Below are 17,233 nucleotides of genomic sequence, written 5' to 3' on the forward strand. Positions count from 1 at the left end.
CTCCAAAAGTTTGGAGCAAGCCAAGTATCGCCAGATACAAAACCTGTAAGAGGGACTGGGCATAGTCACGTTTGCTTCTTAAGTAATATCACTAGACTGCTGTCTCGAAAATTCGGTGGTGGTCTTCGACGACGTGATCCTGGAGAACCAGAACAAGATGCGCAACATCTTCACCCAAAGTCGCCACAGGGGAACAGACTGCTTCTACCTTGCACAGACCTTCTCCAAGATTCCCAAGCAGCTGCTCCGCGACATCACTAACCTTGTGAGTAGAGTAAATATGTACTTCTGAGGCCAACTTTGATTTCTTGACCAAACGACCACAAAAAGTTAAAAAACTCACTTTCTCTCCCCGTTCCGCGCCTCATTTATTGCGCTGACGATGTTTCACGGGGGCAAAAAGGCAGTGATGAGTGAAAGATGAGCTCTCGTTCTCTCATCCTCCTCATCTTTCTCATCTTTCTCGTTGTTCTCTCATTCTCTTTTTATTCTCCTCTCATCCTCTTATATTTTTTTTATTCTCTCATTTTTTTATTCTCTTATTTTCTTATTTTTTGAAAGATGAGTGCATCTTATCGTAATTTTCCAAGTCTGGGACCAAATGTTTATATATCGTGACCTACGTAAACCTCTCCTCTTATTCTCTTATTCTCTCATTCTCTTATTTTTTGAAAGATGAGTGCACTTTATCGTAATTTTCCAAGTTTGGGACCAAATGTTTATATATTGTGACCTACGTAAACCTCTTCTCTCATCCTCTTATTCTCTCAATCTCTCAATCTCTCATTCTCTCATTCTCTCTACCTTTAGAATATTGTCGTCAACATTTTAGAGAGATGAAGTTGGAGTGCTGGAATCAACGGGGCCAAATGTTTATATATTGTGACCTACGTAAACCTCTTCTCTCATCCTCTTATTCTCTCAATCTCTCAATCTCTCATTCTCTCATTCTCTCTACCTTTAGAATATTGTCGTCAACATTTTAGAGAGATGAAGTTGGAGTGCTGGAATCAACGGGGCCAAATGTTTATATATTGTGACCTACGTAAACCTCTTCTCTCATCCTCTTATTCTCTCAATCTCTCAATCTCTCATTCTCTCATTCTCTCTACCTTTAGAATATTGTCGTCAACATTTTAGAGAGATGAAGTTGGAGTGCTGGAATCAACGGGGCCAAATGTTTATATATTGTGACCTACGTAAACCTCTTCTCTCGGGGAGGGAACGATGTGCCCACACACACACACACACACACACACACACACACACACACACACACACACACACGTATGGCTCTTATTATTTCCGTATTGTAACACAAGCAAACAAACAAACAAAATAATAATTGTTGTTTTTTTAGGATACCTGGCCCCTAACCTCGCCAGGGTGCGTGGTGCCCAACCAAAAATGTAAAAGTTTTCTAATGGCTGCGGTTATAGATTACCGCACCTCTGTAGAGTTTCACGTGTTTTTTTTTTCCCCCAAACTTCCATGAAACCCTACAGAGGACCTCCGTAATGCATGCAACGTGTACTAACGACTTTAGTGTTATTTGATGTTGTGATATTTTTGGATATAGAGTTTTATTGTGAGATATAGATAAAAATAATTATGTTTATTATAATATTTTCTTGATGAAGATGGAGAATGTATGTGTGCGTGTTACAAATAAAGTTGCATGCTTTTTTCTAGTGTGTGTGTATGTGTTTTTGACGTTTCGACAGCATCTGAAATGATAAAAAAGAAATTTTATTGTTAATTTTCATGTGTAAAAAAAAAACAACAAATTTTTTTGTGCAAATTTTCTGATTGTCTCGTGCTATAGTGCAAAAAGACATTGTAACTAATCTGAACTAGTGAAATTCGTATTGTGCCATTGTAACTGATTGTGCTAGTGCAGAAAATTTCTTATTGTGCAAGAAAATAGATGTTAAAAACTTGTTAAAACTGCTCTGTGACCCTCTCATTCTTCACGTCGTAGGCGAAGGACTTCTCTGCAATCAGGATGACACTGCATAGGGTATCCTCGGGCAAGGCATCGTGGAACTCGCAGACGACCTTGATGTTGGTTCGATCGTTGACCACAACCTGCTTTCTCTTAGATGTGTTGATGACGGTCATGGGTCTCCGGGCTTTGAACTCGCTGGGCGTGTAGTACATGTCCACACTTCCCTCGGTCACGCGCTTGTAAGCCGAAAACGCTTCGTAAAGTTTGAGGTAATCGTTTTTGGTCACGTCGAGGTTGTAATTCTCGCGCGGGAACACTTCGTTGCGTCCATTTTTGAGATAAACATTCTTGATCTTGCAGTCGTCGAATTTGCTGGAATCTTTCTCCTGATTTTTGTCCCTCCCGGTCTGAAAGAGCACTACGACGAAATCTGGCATGTCGAACTGTATGTTGTTGAACTGCGTCGTCACGTCGAATTCCATGTGACTTCCCGATGCTACCTTCTGCACGCACTGGTAACCGTGAAAGTGAATCGGCACCTGCGGACTTTTCAAGATCTCCGCTTTGTACTTGAGGGCGTAGTTTGTTTCGTATTCCACCACCGGCATTCTCAATTCCATGCTCCGAATGACGCACTTGGCTGCTTCGGGTAGAGTGTTGCCTATCGGCGTGGTGCCGTCCGGACCCAAAGTAGCGTATCGCATCAGTGCATCGTTGTCGTTGGCTGCTCTTCGAAACGTGACTCTCAGTCCTCCCTTCCACATGATCTCCTTGTAGTCCGAGAAGAAACCAGGCAGCAGACGCATGGGAAAGAGCACCGTGTGACTTTTCGTCGATATTTTGGTCCCCGCTTCGAATCCTCCCGCCTGGTAGTACGCTGCGTCTGTTTTGGATAATTTTAACGTTCCCACTGCCGTCGACGTGATGCCTGGATAATCTATTCTGTCGATGACGGTGTTATGTTTCCTCACCTCCACCTGCGAGAACAGGTGAGGCACGAAGTTGTCCACGAGTATCAAGTTTGCTGCTGCGGGAAACGCGTCTTCGCTTTCTTTCTTCACCACGTCGAATTGAAGGTAGAGGTCTGCTCTGTGAGGATGAATGAATCCGTCGCCTACGTCCACGTCGTATTCGATCTCCCTGTTCGCTTCGTTCAGATTGGCGAACGTGCGACGGTTGGGAGGGAAAGATTGCAATTCGTAACTTTCGATTTGCTCCATTTCACTATGTGTGTTATTTATTATACGTTGATCTCCACGATGGCCGTCGTAGTGGCACCTGCGAAATCCACCACGTCTCCTTTCTCGTTCGTCACCACCAACTCTATGTCGTCTATGCGGTTGCGACATACTGGAAAATAGATCGGCGAAGAGGGCGTGTAGATGATCGGTTCCATGAACTCGGAACTTGGTTTGAAAGTGGCTATGATTCCCGTTTGTTTGTGACTTCCTAACAATCCGTCCGAAGATTTCGTGATCATGCCTTCGGCCACGTTACAGTGTACGTTCAGAGTCTCTATGGCCAAGAATTTAGGAATATTGACTGCCGTGTGCTTAATGCCAGCTTCGAGTTTTGTGTTGTTCTCGAAACCTAAAAGTTCTCCTATGGTGCCCAGGTCCACAGTCTCCGTCGCGGATAGGATTTCCACTCTGTGCGTGACCGAATTTTGAGAAAGATACGTGCCTTTGGGTAACTGAGCTTGCAAAGTAGAAAGATTGTATTGGCCTGGTGTGACGACGATGTGTTCGCTTCCTACGCTAATTTTGTTGTTGTGCTGCGTAACATTAGGTATGAGGTACATGCTGTAGAATGCACGCAGAGCCACGGATTTAGGATAGACAATGTCGTCGTGCAGCGTGAGTTTCAAGATTGAAGATTCACTCGTGAGATGGAACACGCCCATCCTAGTGATGCTGTTTGAGGTTCCACAATGCTTTCTGGAAATCCTCGATCGTAGGGTTATTTATTTTAGAGAGAAACGCGAGCACGGAGAGGCAGAGATGACCGCAGTTCACGTCTCCGAAATTTTGAATGCGTTCGTCGTTGTAGTATATGGAGGTTTTGTTCGTTTTCAGATAATGAACTAAATTTGTAGGTGGAACACCTCCGAAAGAATCGAAAACGAATGCTTTATCATCATTTTTGTGGTAACATATCCAATGCGTGCCTGGATTTTCTTGACCGTCCAAGTTGACTACTCCGCATTCTCTTCTTTTAACGCTTGAAGGTAACGAGTCGGACATGAAAACTCCTCTGAAGTGTTTGATTTGTAACGGTTCGATCAGAGATTCAATATCTCGGTTGGTGAGTGCTTCTGTTTCTTTTTTTTAAACTTTTTCATCACGCCCTTCCCCTTCTTCTCCATGGCCAGGTTGTGACGTTTCTGTTCTTCCAATTCCGCCTTGTTCTTCTTTGAGTCGATGACGGTTTTCGCGATGGCGGCACTTCCGCCGGCCAAACTTCCAACGGCCCCCAATGCTGCCAGGATGGCCGGGATGCTGAATATGAAACCTCCGATCTTTTGCTGTTTCCGCGAACGTTGCAATCTTTTCAATTGAGGTGTGCTGAGCAGCAATTTCATTCCATGTCCTTTCGACAAGCAAGAACGTTTCTTCTCGCGTTGTTTCTTGGTGAGTAACCCATCGAGGGCACCTAGATTTTTAAGATTGGAGTATGGTATCTGGTACACAACACCCTTGGGCTTCATGTTGATGCTCTATGCGTTATTTTCGCAGTATGTTATTTATATATATTCTGAGATTTTTTCTTGTGTAGTTTTTTACGGTATGTTATTTATATATTTTCAAGGCCTCGCAGTCGCTACACAAATTCTATTACGTGCTTTGTTTTCTTGCCAAGAAGTTCCTTTGTCCCATTGTACACGATTCGAGTTTTGTTCTCGATTAAAATAGATAGCTTCTCGTCGGATAACATGTTAGCATATCGATCTGGTAAAAATAGACTGTATTGTGCGTTGAGCAACAGGCGTACCTTGGGACCATACTGGGTAGAAACGATTGAACCGGAAGTTATCGTGTAAGGTTTGTCGACTTCCAATTCCCGAATTTTTACATACTCGACTGACAAATTTAGCATTTGTTTTAATGCTTGGAGATCACTTATTTTTTCAGTTGTCATATTGAAGAAGAGAAATTTTTAGTGTGTGTGTTAGGGAAATTTAATTGTTTTTTTTCACCATGTGTGTTATTTATATACCGAAGATTATATTTTTCACGATGTGCGTTATTTATATATCAAGTTTTTTTGATGCGTATATATATTATTATTTTTTTAACAGAGGAAGAAAGTTCGTGCTTCGGAGAACGCGATGATTTGCGTAATGATATCTTCCTTCTCCTGCATAGACTTGTACCAATCATCAGTATACCGTCTTCTTCCCTGCATCGCCTCGTGCAGTTCCTCCGACCTCTCGTTTAATTTCTCCCCTGCAGCCGAAAGCAGAATGTTGAGATCACTGCACCTCAGGCCGCTGATCTCCCGAAGATGGTCCTTGAGAACCATTTCACAAGGGATGCGAAATTCCGGCGTTGTTTTTGCCATGATTAGAAGTTTATTAACATCTCCGTTAACTACCTTTTTGAATATTTTAGATAGTAGTTTGTGCGGCAAATCAGTTATACGAGACATGTTTATTTTTTTACTGTATGTTATTTATATACCCCACCCCAATTTTTGTTTCGTGTTCATGGCGATGGTGGTACCCAGTGCGGCGACCCGTTCACCCAGCGATGCGTCTCTGCTGACGAATCTTTCGAAAGCTGCGTGCTCTAACTTTCTGTCTGCTTCGTGACGTGCATTCAGATCCGTCTGCGTGGTGTTGTAGGCGATGTCGTGATCTTTGCATGCTGCGTCCAACGGATTCACACCCTTGTCTCCTCTCTCCAATCTTTTCTCGAGTTTGGTACCCGGTCCGCAGTACTGGTAGCCAGGTAGATGCATCTCGAAAGGTAACTTGTTGATGATGTCGTTTACGAGTCCCTTTCCTTCGGCCACGTTCCAAAATTTCGGAGGCAGCGTGTTGATGATTTTGATGAGGTAACCTATGCCCTTGTCGTCGTTCACGATGAAGTTGGAAAGTTTCGTGCTGATCATGTCCACGATGCCAATCTTCTCGTTGTAGAAATTACGGTTGCCTGCATTTTCTTCGCCGGCTATCACCAACAATCGGTCCACGAGCTTCCTCACGTCGTCCACCCAAACGAATTCTTTGGGTAACGTGTTGTAGCGTTTGACCCCGCTGCCTGTTTTGACCTGGTTCCAAATCGGTTTGATGAGATTCCTGTACTTCTCGCCGCTGCTCGATTTCACCCTATTCTGCGAGGCGTCGTTGTTCTGGTACAAGGCATCCGTCATGATCAGAATTTCCTTGTAACTCTGGTAATCTTCGTCGGTGTAATCTTTCGGCTGCTTTTTGGCAACGAGTTCCCACAGTCCCACCGTACCCGGATATCTGGTCCAACTATCCTTGTCGCCTAAATTGACTTTAATGTCGTTGCCTTCGAAGGTCACCTTCGATTTCCCAATCTTCCACACCACACCGCCGCCTTCGCTGGTTTCCATGCTGGGATACAATCCGAACACTTCATCCTTGTCGAATTTCCCTGTACTCAGGTAGTCTCGTGCCAAAGGTCCCAACTCGATTTTATCCGAAGACGACGACGTGCTGCCTATGGCTCGACGTCGTGCCGGTGCATCCTTCAGTTCGAACGGCGTCGAAGGAATGCTTGAAATGGGCGTGGGTACGGCGTAACTTTTAGCTGCGAGTGGTACGAGTTCATTAATCAAATTTTTATTTTGTTCCGTGACACTTTTAATTTCTTTACCTAGACCGCTGATGGCATCGATCACAGGTTGATCCTGACGTTTCTTCTCTTCGTAGAATCCGCGATTCTCGGATTTCCAACCTTTGAAGCGTTTCGCGAGGTAATCGCGAAGCTTGAGATTTTCGTCTTCAATTTTTCGTTTCGTCATGACGTTATTTATATACGTCGTTTCTCACAACGTTGCAACGTTTAGAAAGTCGTTGATTTTGTTTCTGTATTTTCCATCGTTGGGTTTTCTCGTCATGTCGATCGTCACAAATCCGAAATCGTCACCGTTCCAGCAAGTAGAGCAGCCTTCCGAAAATTGATTGTAGTTCATGTCTCCGCCTACGTAGTCATCGTACGCATGCTTGAGGTTGGTGTGATCTTGACGAAACAAACATATGAAATTAGCGTTGTCGCGTACTAACTGTTTTGGAATTTTGGAAAACGTTTGAGCTAGGTAGAAGCAGTCCATTCCTTTGTGACGGCCTTGCGTGAAAAAGTTGCGAATTTCATTTTGATTTTCCAGGATGGCGTCGTCGAACACAACGACTGAATTTTCACGACAATCGTCGAGTGGTTTTATTTCCGAGGCGAACGTTGCAATGTCCAGACCATCGTACAGTTTCATCAGTTGCTGGTATTTGGATTGCTCTAAACTTTTCGAGAACACGTACAGGTGCCTGTTCTTCCAATCTAACCAATTCGGTGCAAGGAGAAAATTGTCCACGAGCAGTGTCGTTTTTCCACACCCCGAGGGTCCTACGATCAGACAGCGGATGCTGTCGGGGAGCAACTCGCCGTTTTTTTTCTTTGTTTGACTTTCCGAATTAGGTAAACGTTTCACAACATTCCACGTACTCATAGAATCACTTCGTTTGAATCGATCCAACTTGTTTCCGGAAGTCCCAGCCATTTCACCAAAAGTTTGTTGCCTCTCTTGCGCAAAACTTTTTCGATAAGGTACGTGTCAGGGTATTTAGTTTTAGAGAGTTCCTCCTCGTAGAAGCGCCCCAATAAAATTTCACCGCCACTGTCTTTTATTATATACGTGTGACGGTTCCCAGGTAGAACTCGAACCACGGTAAAAAGTTCAGTACTCCAGTTTCGTGTAAAACCCCTGTCGAACGTTCGCTTCAATTTACTGACCCTCACCTGTTCTCCAATTTTGTATTTAGCTTTTTTTGTCGTGGGCGTGTACTTTGGACAGTAAACGCTAGAAATTAAACGTTGTTCGTCAGACCTGGTAACGTCAGCTGGCTTCATGCCTATCGTTGCGTGCCGTGTGTGATTATAGTCGTTAACAAGTTCCGGAAGAATGATGACCCACTTGTAGCTTCCCTGAAGCGTGAAACGTGACCACATGCGCGATTTCAGAGTGCGATTGAATCTTTCCACAATGCTGGCCTTGACGTCACTGAAGGTCGAGTAATGATGAACGTTGTGTTTCCGAATAAACTTTTGGAATACGGCATTGTAAAATTCCTTCCCTTTGTCCGTGTGCAGAAACCGAGGTCGTCTGCCGCCGCTTTCGCGAAAAATTGTCTTGAATGCTTCCGTGACGCACGTTCCTGTTTTCGCCTTCAAAGGTAGAGCCCATGCGAATTTCGAAAATGTGTCTATGACAGTGAGGAGGTACTTGTTGCCATTGTTCAATTTATGCACGTTTTTTAACTTGCCGCTACTCATTTCGACGAGGTCGCTTTCCCAGAGGTCGTCGATTCCCTTGGTTACCACAGCCAAACGTTCGTAGTTGCGGCGTGCAGGTCTATGCAATTCTTGGACGATGGCTTGCCTAGACATTTTTTATTATTTTTAGAGATTACGTTTCAAAAGAAGCACAAGCGTGATAGGATTCAAAGAGGGTGGCACTTCGCTCGTGTTTTGAATGATCAGCTTATCGCCGGCACTCACGTCGAAAACAGTAAGATCTTCGTCTTCGTGTATTTCATATATGTTGCGCGTTTCGTTCCAACGCGCCAGAGGAATGTTTCCTGCTTTCTGGACACCACGATTCGATATCAAAGTCATGGTGGGAACGCTAGCTTTTCTGCCGTGAGACCAGTACGAAAATTCGTTTATCTGAATCGTGCCATCGAGGAGAAACTTGTAGTACGGATGATAAGGATGTAGCATGTACAGTTTGTTACCTTCGACGAAGGTGGAGATTCTCTGTTGATTGGGAACGCTGTTGATTTCGATGGCTTGCAGAGAATACAGTTTAGCGAATTTAGTATCGATGCTAACGAGGTTGCTGTGAAGCTGACCCAGTGTGTTTTGTACGGGCACCAAATGCTCGACTATGGTATCCGTTACGGTAGAAAATGACGGTTTGATTTTCACTTCCACGTTCAACTGCTTGTAGCTTTCGTTGAGTTCTTGCAACTTGGCACCGAAAGAGGCCAGCGTCGATTCCTGCCTTGATTCCAGCACTCCAACTTGATCTCTGATGTTGACGACAATGTTCTGAAGGTTCTCGATTTGATTCAATTTCGAGCTCTTCTCGGTAAGATCGTTCACGATGATTCGCATCTCTGTAAACTGCGTGTGAAGGTCGGCGACGCTCTGCGAAGTGGGCAGCGTCGACACCAGCGAAGCAAGTTCGTCTCGAATCTGTTCCACGTTCGCTGTTTCCGTTTCCAGTCGTTTCAGCATACGTGATATGTTCCTTTTCAAAGCGTGTAATTCTTTGGAGGTGGGGAGATTGGCCACTTTACTCTCGAGATCGCTCAATGAACTTTTGATGTCGTTCGAATCGGATAGTGCCGTCACCGCCGTTTTCAATTTTTCCAAATCTTCACTTGAAGGCACGCTCGTTCGTAACGATTCCAAGTCACCCTGTATGTTGTCCAGTACGTGATGAAAATGAGCGAGATTCGTTTCGACGTTCAAATTTTCTAAATATTCGATCTTCTGCTGAACCGTGCTCAACGTGTCTTGAATGCTCGTCAACGCTCTCGCTTCAGCGTGAATATTTTTAATTTCTTCGTTGATCAATTCCAAGGACGCCTGAAGCGTAGCGATGGTGGTTTGAATGTGTTCGAAATCTTGATAAGCCTCCAGTTGAATTTTTATGTTCGCGACGCTTTTACCGATGACCTGCAGTTCGTCCGACGATGGTAGGTTCGTCATTGTATCTTCCAAAGTCTGCAACTTGGATTTGATTTCTTCCAACGTGTCAGTGAATTCTTCTTGTAATTTAGAAACAACAACCTGCAAGCGTTCTATATCAATATCGTTCACGATGGTTTGAAGTTCAGAGAAATTCTTTTCTATTGCGGAAGTTCGCTCTTCGATTTCGAGTTTCAATTTTTCCAAATCTTCATTTTTCGATTGAAATTGCTGTAATTTGGCCAAATCATTTTGAAGCGAATCCATGCTCAACTGTATATTTTGAATGTTGTCGTAAGAAGGTACGTCAACATAATTTTTTATCAGTGTTTTCAGTTCGGAATCGATTTTCAGAATGGGATCGAGACATTGCGTTTGGAGCGTAGCGATCTCAGACTCTAAACTTTTGTTTAAGGCCTCCTGCAAAGCGATCAAATCGGTCCTCAACTTCTTAACTCGAACGTCCAGCATGAGAATCTCTTCTGCATGGTCTACACGCTTAGTGTTACCGAAAATGTCGTTAGGCATTTTGGTTAACGGTTATTTATAATAGGATAGACGATTCGTAATTCTACGAAGAGAGGAATAAGTTTGTCGTAATCTCCTAGGAGTTCCACGTAAAGATAATCTCCTGCAGACACATCGTACGACATGTTAGAAAGTATCTTATCGTGCTTGATTCGAAAAATGTTCTTGCCGGTAGAAATTTTGATTTCGCCTGCGTTCTCCGGATTCACGGTGATTTGAAGTTTCCCGTCGATCGGAATTTCATAGAAATGTAAATTGTTATTAAAAACATAAAACATCTTGCCCACGTCGTTATTTATTTCCGTCCAAATGCTGTTGAGGTGAATGATTAACAAAGCGTTGAGTTTAGATAACACGGAAGGTAAGAGGTTATTGAAATTTGGTGCTGCAGTGTCCATGTTGCTTTGTTTGCGAAAACCAAAGAGATTCATTGTTCTTGTTAGTTATTTAACACATCGTGCTTTTTTGCTATTCTTCAAAACATACGCAGGAAGAGAATGAAAGAGGGAGCCCTCGGGCGATGAAAAGTTGCAACCTGTTATTATGTTGTTAAGCCCGCTCAAACCGAGGCTCATTAAATTCAACTCTTATTTTTCATCGCCCGAGGGCTCCCTTTTTTATTCTTTTCCTCCGTCTGCCATTCTTCTTCAAAAACACAGCGGACTTCATGACTATGGGGTTACGGTTAACACACGTCACATTTATCGCTTTTATTGTAGTGCCCCCACTCTCGCGTGTGGATTTGACAATCGAGAACGCGTAACTTGTTGTCTCTGCCATCCAATGCGACCTTGGTTACGCGCGTCGTGTGCAAATCATGCAATTTACTTGCAATGCGATAATCGGTGCTAAGTTGCCTTTTACCATGAAAAAGGCATTCTTTGTAGTCTTGGATGCTAAATTTGCTGGTACTTATTTTTCCTACCCCCTTCGCCTTCTTGATCTCTTTTTCTTCTGTAATCTTTACACAGTACATTTTGGCACGAAGCCCCGCAAATTCCCTGCTGTAATTACCAGCCGCTTCATCTTTGAACTTTCCAATCGTCATTTTGTTTTCTGTCGAATGTAAGTGATGGCCTGATGGTAAGTTGCTAAAATCAAACAGATGCTTCATCTTAGTCAGATCATGTTCGAGGCTTGGTGTTTGGATTAGAAAAATGAAGCTATCCGTGTCAATGTAACATATTTGGATGTTATCTCCATAAAAAGGTTGAAACTGATCGTAGTACGATTGGTACATGTGCAATTTTGATAGTTCAAGGACGGTGGCACCTATGGCAATCGGCTTGTTGAGCATCACCTGCTTCTTGTTCCTCTCAACAAATACTAGATTCTCGTCGAAAATAGTGAAGTTTTTGAAGTAGGGTGACGCGACGATCTTCTCAAATTTCTTTTCGTCCGTGACCAACGTTGCGTCGATGTAATTACGCACGTTCTCCATCGTCTTGCCGTAGATGGTGTTATTGAACAGTTTGTACAGATCCTTGTCTGCAGGCGATGTTGATTGCGCTCTGCGGCGCGTGTTCTCGGCTATGTACGGTTCGAGCCACTTGCTCTGTCGGAACTTCAATCCTCTATGAACTTTCTTCAACTGCAAGCCGTGACTTATGTAAAATTGGAGGAGTCGGTAGTGCAGAACGTAATTCCGCTTGTTCTCCATGCTTAGTATGAGTTTTGGCTCCGATCCTCCAGGTGGCTTCTCCCTGGTGGGGGCCAGGGCCAATCCGTGATGTTTCTCATGAAGCGTTTCGGGATAATCGAGATCCACTTCCAAGAAACAGCCCCATTCATTATCTTCGCTCCAGTTGAGAAAATCTTCGCAGGAGAGTTCCTCTTCGGTCATCCACCCGTAGTCGCTGATGGGAAGACACTGGGACATGGAGTGGCCGTACAGGTTGTTGACATCCCAGTAGACAATATAGGTGTTGGGTTTCGATGCATCGTAACCAGGCGTATGAGGATTGTTTGCTTGAGCATGGCGTCGGGGACATTGGACGATGCCACCCCGTATCGCACTCTCCATGAAAGCATACTGTTCCTTCTCTGCGATGAGGCCCAGTTCCACGTTGGTGTATTTCATCATCGATTCCCAAGTCAATCCCGGTGTGGTGAAGAAATACGTAGGATCCAACTTGTATATCGCGATGCATCTCTTACGAAACGATTCGAAAATATCCATCAGAAGTGTCACGTCCAATTTCAGATAAAGATCGTGATAATCGCGAAAAGTTTGGCAATTGAATGCCGTCCACACACTACGAGCGTGTTCGTAGTCCTCTTCGGAACAGACGTCCTCCGTGAGAGAAGAATAAAATACCTCCCGGGGTGGAAGTTCCGTCTCGTCAAATTTCTCGAAATTGTTGACGTACTCGTAGGGGTAGACACCCTTGCGACGCAACAGATTCAAATTCTCATCTCTCCCCGAAAAACATTTTTGCTTGGTGGCCACAAGATCTTCGTCGCCAAGTTGAGATGCAAGGCTTGCGAGGCTGGAGGACAGGAAATTGTAAGAGTCCAGGATTCGCACTTCCACACTTCCTCCTTCTTGGAGAGGGATCCACACTCTCACCACAATATATTTCTCGCTTGTTCTCGGGATGATGCTGATTCGAGAAGTTATGTTGTGGAGTTCTTTGACGAAGAGATGTGTGTCGTACTTCTCCGTGTAGTGCAGAAACACGGCAACAAAATGCGACTCCTTAATCTTGAGATTGCACGAATTACAGATGGTGCTTAGAAATAATCCATTCTGGTGGTTATGGTGGACGACCTTGTAATTTTCGGCGGTGAAAGCCTGGTTACACTCCTCGCATCTTGTCGCCGCGTCATGTCTCTGTTGTTGTTCTGTTGTGAGAGGAGGTGGAGAAACGTAAGAGCCTTTCAGGCTGGGTGCAAGTTCTCTCGCGCATTCCGCTATCTTCTCAACAAAATGTTTTGCCGCATCAGGTCCGCAATACAAGATGACATCATTCAATTTTTCTCCGTAGATGGAGAAACTGCAAGGCTCGTGGTGAAAAATTTGGGTCGTACTTGAGGTAGAGGGATCAGGGTCGCAAGACGTCATGGGAACTTGGAAGCTTTCAAAGTCGGCATAAAGGACGACGGGATGGTGGAGAAGAGCCTGGTGTTTCTGAAATTTCATCTTGGTTCCGGGTTCCGGCATGACATCTTCGGGTTCTGCATTCACGGAGCCAAAACACTTGTGCTGTTCTCTCATCTTCTTACCTCCGCGAAAAATTCTCAAACACCGATCGCAAATTTCGATCTTATCGTGATGCTTGCTGATCTGTCTTCCTACTAATCCTGAGAAATTTCGTATCAAACTGTAACGACCATCTACAAGCAAGAGTCGAATTACATTATTCTGGCTTCTCGCAGGTCTTAACACACGAATGTTGTCGCAATCGTCAACCCCAAACACAGAAATATCGATATATTCTTCTTTTTCCTCTCTATAGTTTTTTTCAAATTGATTGATCTTATTCAGAGGCACAGGATAGGAAATTCCTCTCATCATATTCTCGTATCTTCCCTCGTATCCTCTGTAATTGGACAGACGTTGGGGGTGATTATTAGCTGGGTGTAATGCGGCGATGACAGACCATAAGAAACTCTTCTGATCATTACTTTGTATGTTCAACACTGCATTTTGCTTTTTTTGTTTTTTTGTTTTTTTTTGAGTGCTGCGTAATGGTTTGAAATTGCAGACTCGAAGTTCTAACATGTGGCTGCGACCGCAAAGACTCCATCCACTTCCTCTACCTTCAAACTCTTCTTGTTTTTGTGTCAAGTGCTCAAATAGCCGTGTCACTATCTCGTCAAGATCCTCGTTATTGTCATCGTGTAAGCTCTCACACCCTACGTAAAAGCTGAAAGTGCTTGACTCGGACGAGACAACTTTCTCATACAGCAGAGTCAAGACGAGATGAATTTTAATTGCAACATTGACGAGGCAATCACGTAATTTATCGACTACCAGAGATTTCACATTGTTGAGGAAGATGCTCGAGTCACACTTTTCATCGCTTCCAGATTTATAAGTCATGATGCGTGCACTTTTATTCAAAGCACCCTCCTCATGCTCATCAATGCGAGATTTCTTTGCCGGGGGGGCGTCATCATGTTTCGGTAGACGACATTTTTTCAAATGCCTAGCAATATTAGGTTTAGAAATCAACTTTCGACAGTTGCGACATGCCACAAGACCGGAGGGACCTGGTTGCGGTTCCATTTTTTCCTTCTGTTATTTATATATATATACACAGAGAAATTTTTTGGGGGGGTTGTGGTGATGGTAGTGGAAAGCGCACTGAAACAGAAGGAAAAAAAGTTAAAAAATGCTAGATATTTTTTCCTTCCACATATATATTAGACGCAAACAGTATGTATGTATGTATGTATGTATGTATGTATGTATGTATGTGTGTGTGCACTGTTGTAGGAGGTTAAAAAATATGGGACATGTAAGTGTGTGTCAATTTTTTATGGCTCCTCTGAATATGTGTGTGTCAGACGCAAAACAAAAATATTAATATATCATGAAAATAAAAACTTACCTTTCAACAGAGATGGAGAAAAACTTCAAAATAAAAACTTGTAGCTCACTAAAACTTCCACGATGATATATATGTATACTGCCAGACAAACAATTAAAAATACTGAACTCCCACAATTGACGTTCACCCTTCAAAAGAGATAGAAAAACTTCAAAATAAAAACTTGTAGCTCACTAAAACTTCCACAATGATATATATGTATACTGCCAGACAAACAATTAAGAATACTGAACTGCCACGATTGACGTTCACTATGATAATAATGTACAAAGAAGAAACTACTACGTTATATAGGAACTCCTCTTTTTTTTCTCCTTCTCTCCTCTCTACTCCACGCGACTCTCTTTGGTGAAAACACAATGAGGGCTATGGTCAATATCCTAGCAAATAAAACCCTTGTTAACTAATTCATTCATGCCATATTTTTTTCAACAAAAGATTTTTGTGATGTGCACAATATTCTGTAGGGACAAATAACAATAAACGGGGCGTTGACAGTTCCACCCATGCATGTATTGTCGTTTATTTTCCCCTCGGCCTCTATTCCACGCCCCGTCGGGGTGTGGTGTGTGAAACAAACGATTCCCAGCACAAAACTCAAAAAGCGGAAGATGCTGCTGTGTTTGCTTCCGCCGCATCCGCTTCTGAATCTATTGTTATCGGGGATGTAACAGATTCTTTATTCAGAACCGTGGGAAAGCTGAAAAAAAATAAAATCTCTTCGGGCGAAAAAGGATGTAAGATGAATGGGTTCCGGGAGGGGTTGCTGTCGATAGTTTGGTCCGTGATGAAAATGTTACATTGAGCGATGAAACACAATTTCTCCACAGGGACAGGAAAAATTCTACCGAGCGTCGCTATCCACGCGAACATTAGAAATTGGCTGAATAGCTTGGGGGCTTGGCATAGGATTATCGATTTTCGTTTTTAGAGAATAATCTATGTCAGATTCTAGCATCGAGAATAAACAACATTGATTAAATTTTTGACAACATTCGCAGTACAAATCTAAACTCGTGATGATTTCGCCGTTAGAACTTTTTTGGGTTGGGCACCACGCACCCTGGCGAGGTTAGGGGCCAGGTATCCTAAAAAAACAACAATTATTATTTTGTTTGTTTGTTTGCTTGTGTTACAATACGGAAATAATAAGAGCCATACGTGTGTGTGTGTGTGTGTGTGTGTGTGTGTGTGTGTGTGTGTGTGTGTGTGTGTGTGTGTGTGTGGGCACATCGTTCCCTCCCCGAGAGAAGAGGTTTACGTAGGTCACAATATATAAACATTTGGCCCCGTTGATTCCAGCACTCCAACTTCATCTCTCTAAAATGTTGACGACAATATTCTAAAGGTAGAGAGAATGAGAGAATGAGAGATTGAGAGATTGAGAGAATAAGAGGATGAGAGAAGAGGTTTACGTAGGTCACAATATATAAACATTTGGCCCCGTTGATTCCAGCACTCCAACTTCATCTCTCTAAAATGTTGACGACAATATTCTAAAGGTAGAGAGAATGAGAGAATGAGAGATTGAGAGATTGAGAGAATAAGAGGATGAGAGAAGAGGTTTACGTAGGTCACAATATATAAACATTTGGCCCCGTTGATTCCAGCACTCCAACTTCATCTCTCTAAAATGTTGACGACAATATTCTAAAGGTAGAGAGAATGAGAGAATGAGAGATTGAGAGATTGAGAGAATAAGAGGATGAGAGAAGAGGTTTACGTAGGTCACAATATATAAACATTTGGTCCCAAACTTGGAAAATTACGATAAAGTGCACTCATCTTTCAAAAAATAAGAGAATGAGAGAATAAGAGAATAAGAGGAGAGGTTTACGTAGGTCACGATATATAAACATTTGGTCCCAGACTTGGAAAATTACGATAAGATGCACTCATCTTTCAAAAAATAAGAAAATAAGAGAATAAAAAAATGAGAGAATAAAAAAAAATATAAGAGGATGAGAGGAGAATAAAAAGAGAATGAGAGAACAACGAGAAAGATGAGAAAGATGAGGAGGATGAGAGAACGAGAGCTCATCTTTCACTCATCACTGCCTTTTTGCCCCCGTGAAACATCGTCAGCGCAATAAATGAGGCGCGGAACGGGGAGAGAAAGTGAGTTTTTTAACTTTTTGTGGTCGTTTGGTCAAGAAATCAAAGTTGGCCTCAGAAGTACATATTTACTCTACTCTTGTGTGCCTGTTTCGTCAGGATGCCACCAACTTCAAGCATGTGCATGACGACAATGTGGGTGGAGATTT

General features: G+C 43.1%; 2 protein-coding genes across 2 annotated transcripts in view; both read right to left on the reverse strand.

Moving 5' to 3' along the window:
* LOC145984936 (uncharacterized) overlaps positions 1–17,233 on the reverse strand; it is a 655,439-nt gene that overhangs the window by 569,553 nt on the left and 68,653 nt on the right. The window lies entirely within an intron of this gene.
* On the reverse strand, positions 11,074–15,183 carry LOC145984935 (uncharacterized). The gene is made up of 2 exons (XM_083118346.1): positions 14,970–15,183; positions 11,074–14,722 (listed from the first exon to the last, which is right to left on the reverse strand). Exon 2 carries the CDS (start codon positions 14,642–14,644, stop codon positions 11,099–11,101), a length of 3,546 nt encoding a protein of 1,181 aa, XP_082974472.1. The 5' UTR covers positions 14,645–14,722; positions 14,970–15,183; the 3' UTR covers positions 11,074–11,098.

This window comes from Lepisma saccharinum, chromosome 3, assembly GCF_977018435.1.
Source record: "Lepisma saccharinum chromosome 3, izLepSacc3.1, whole genome shotgun sequence".
Lineage (NCBI taxonomy): Eukaryota > Metazoa > Arthropoda > Insecta > Zygentoma > Lepismatidae > Lepisma > Lepisma saccharinum.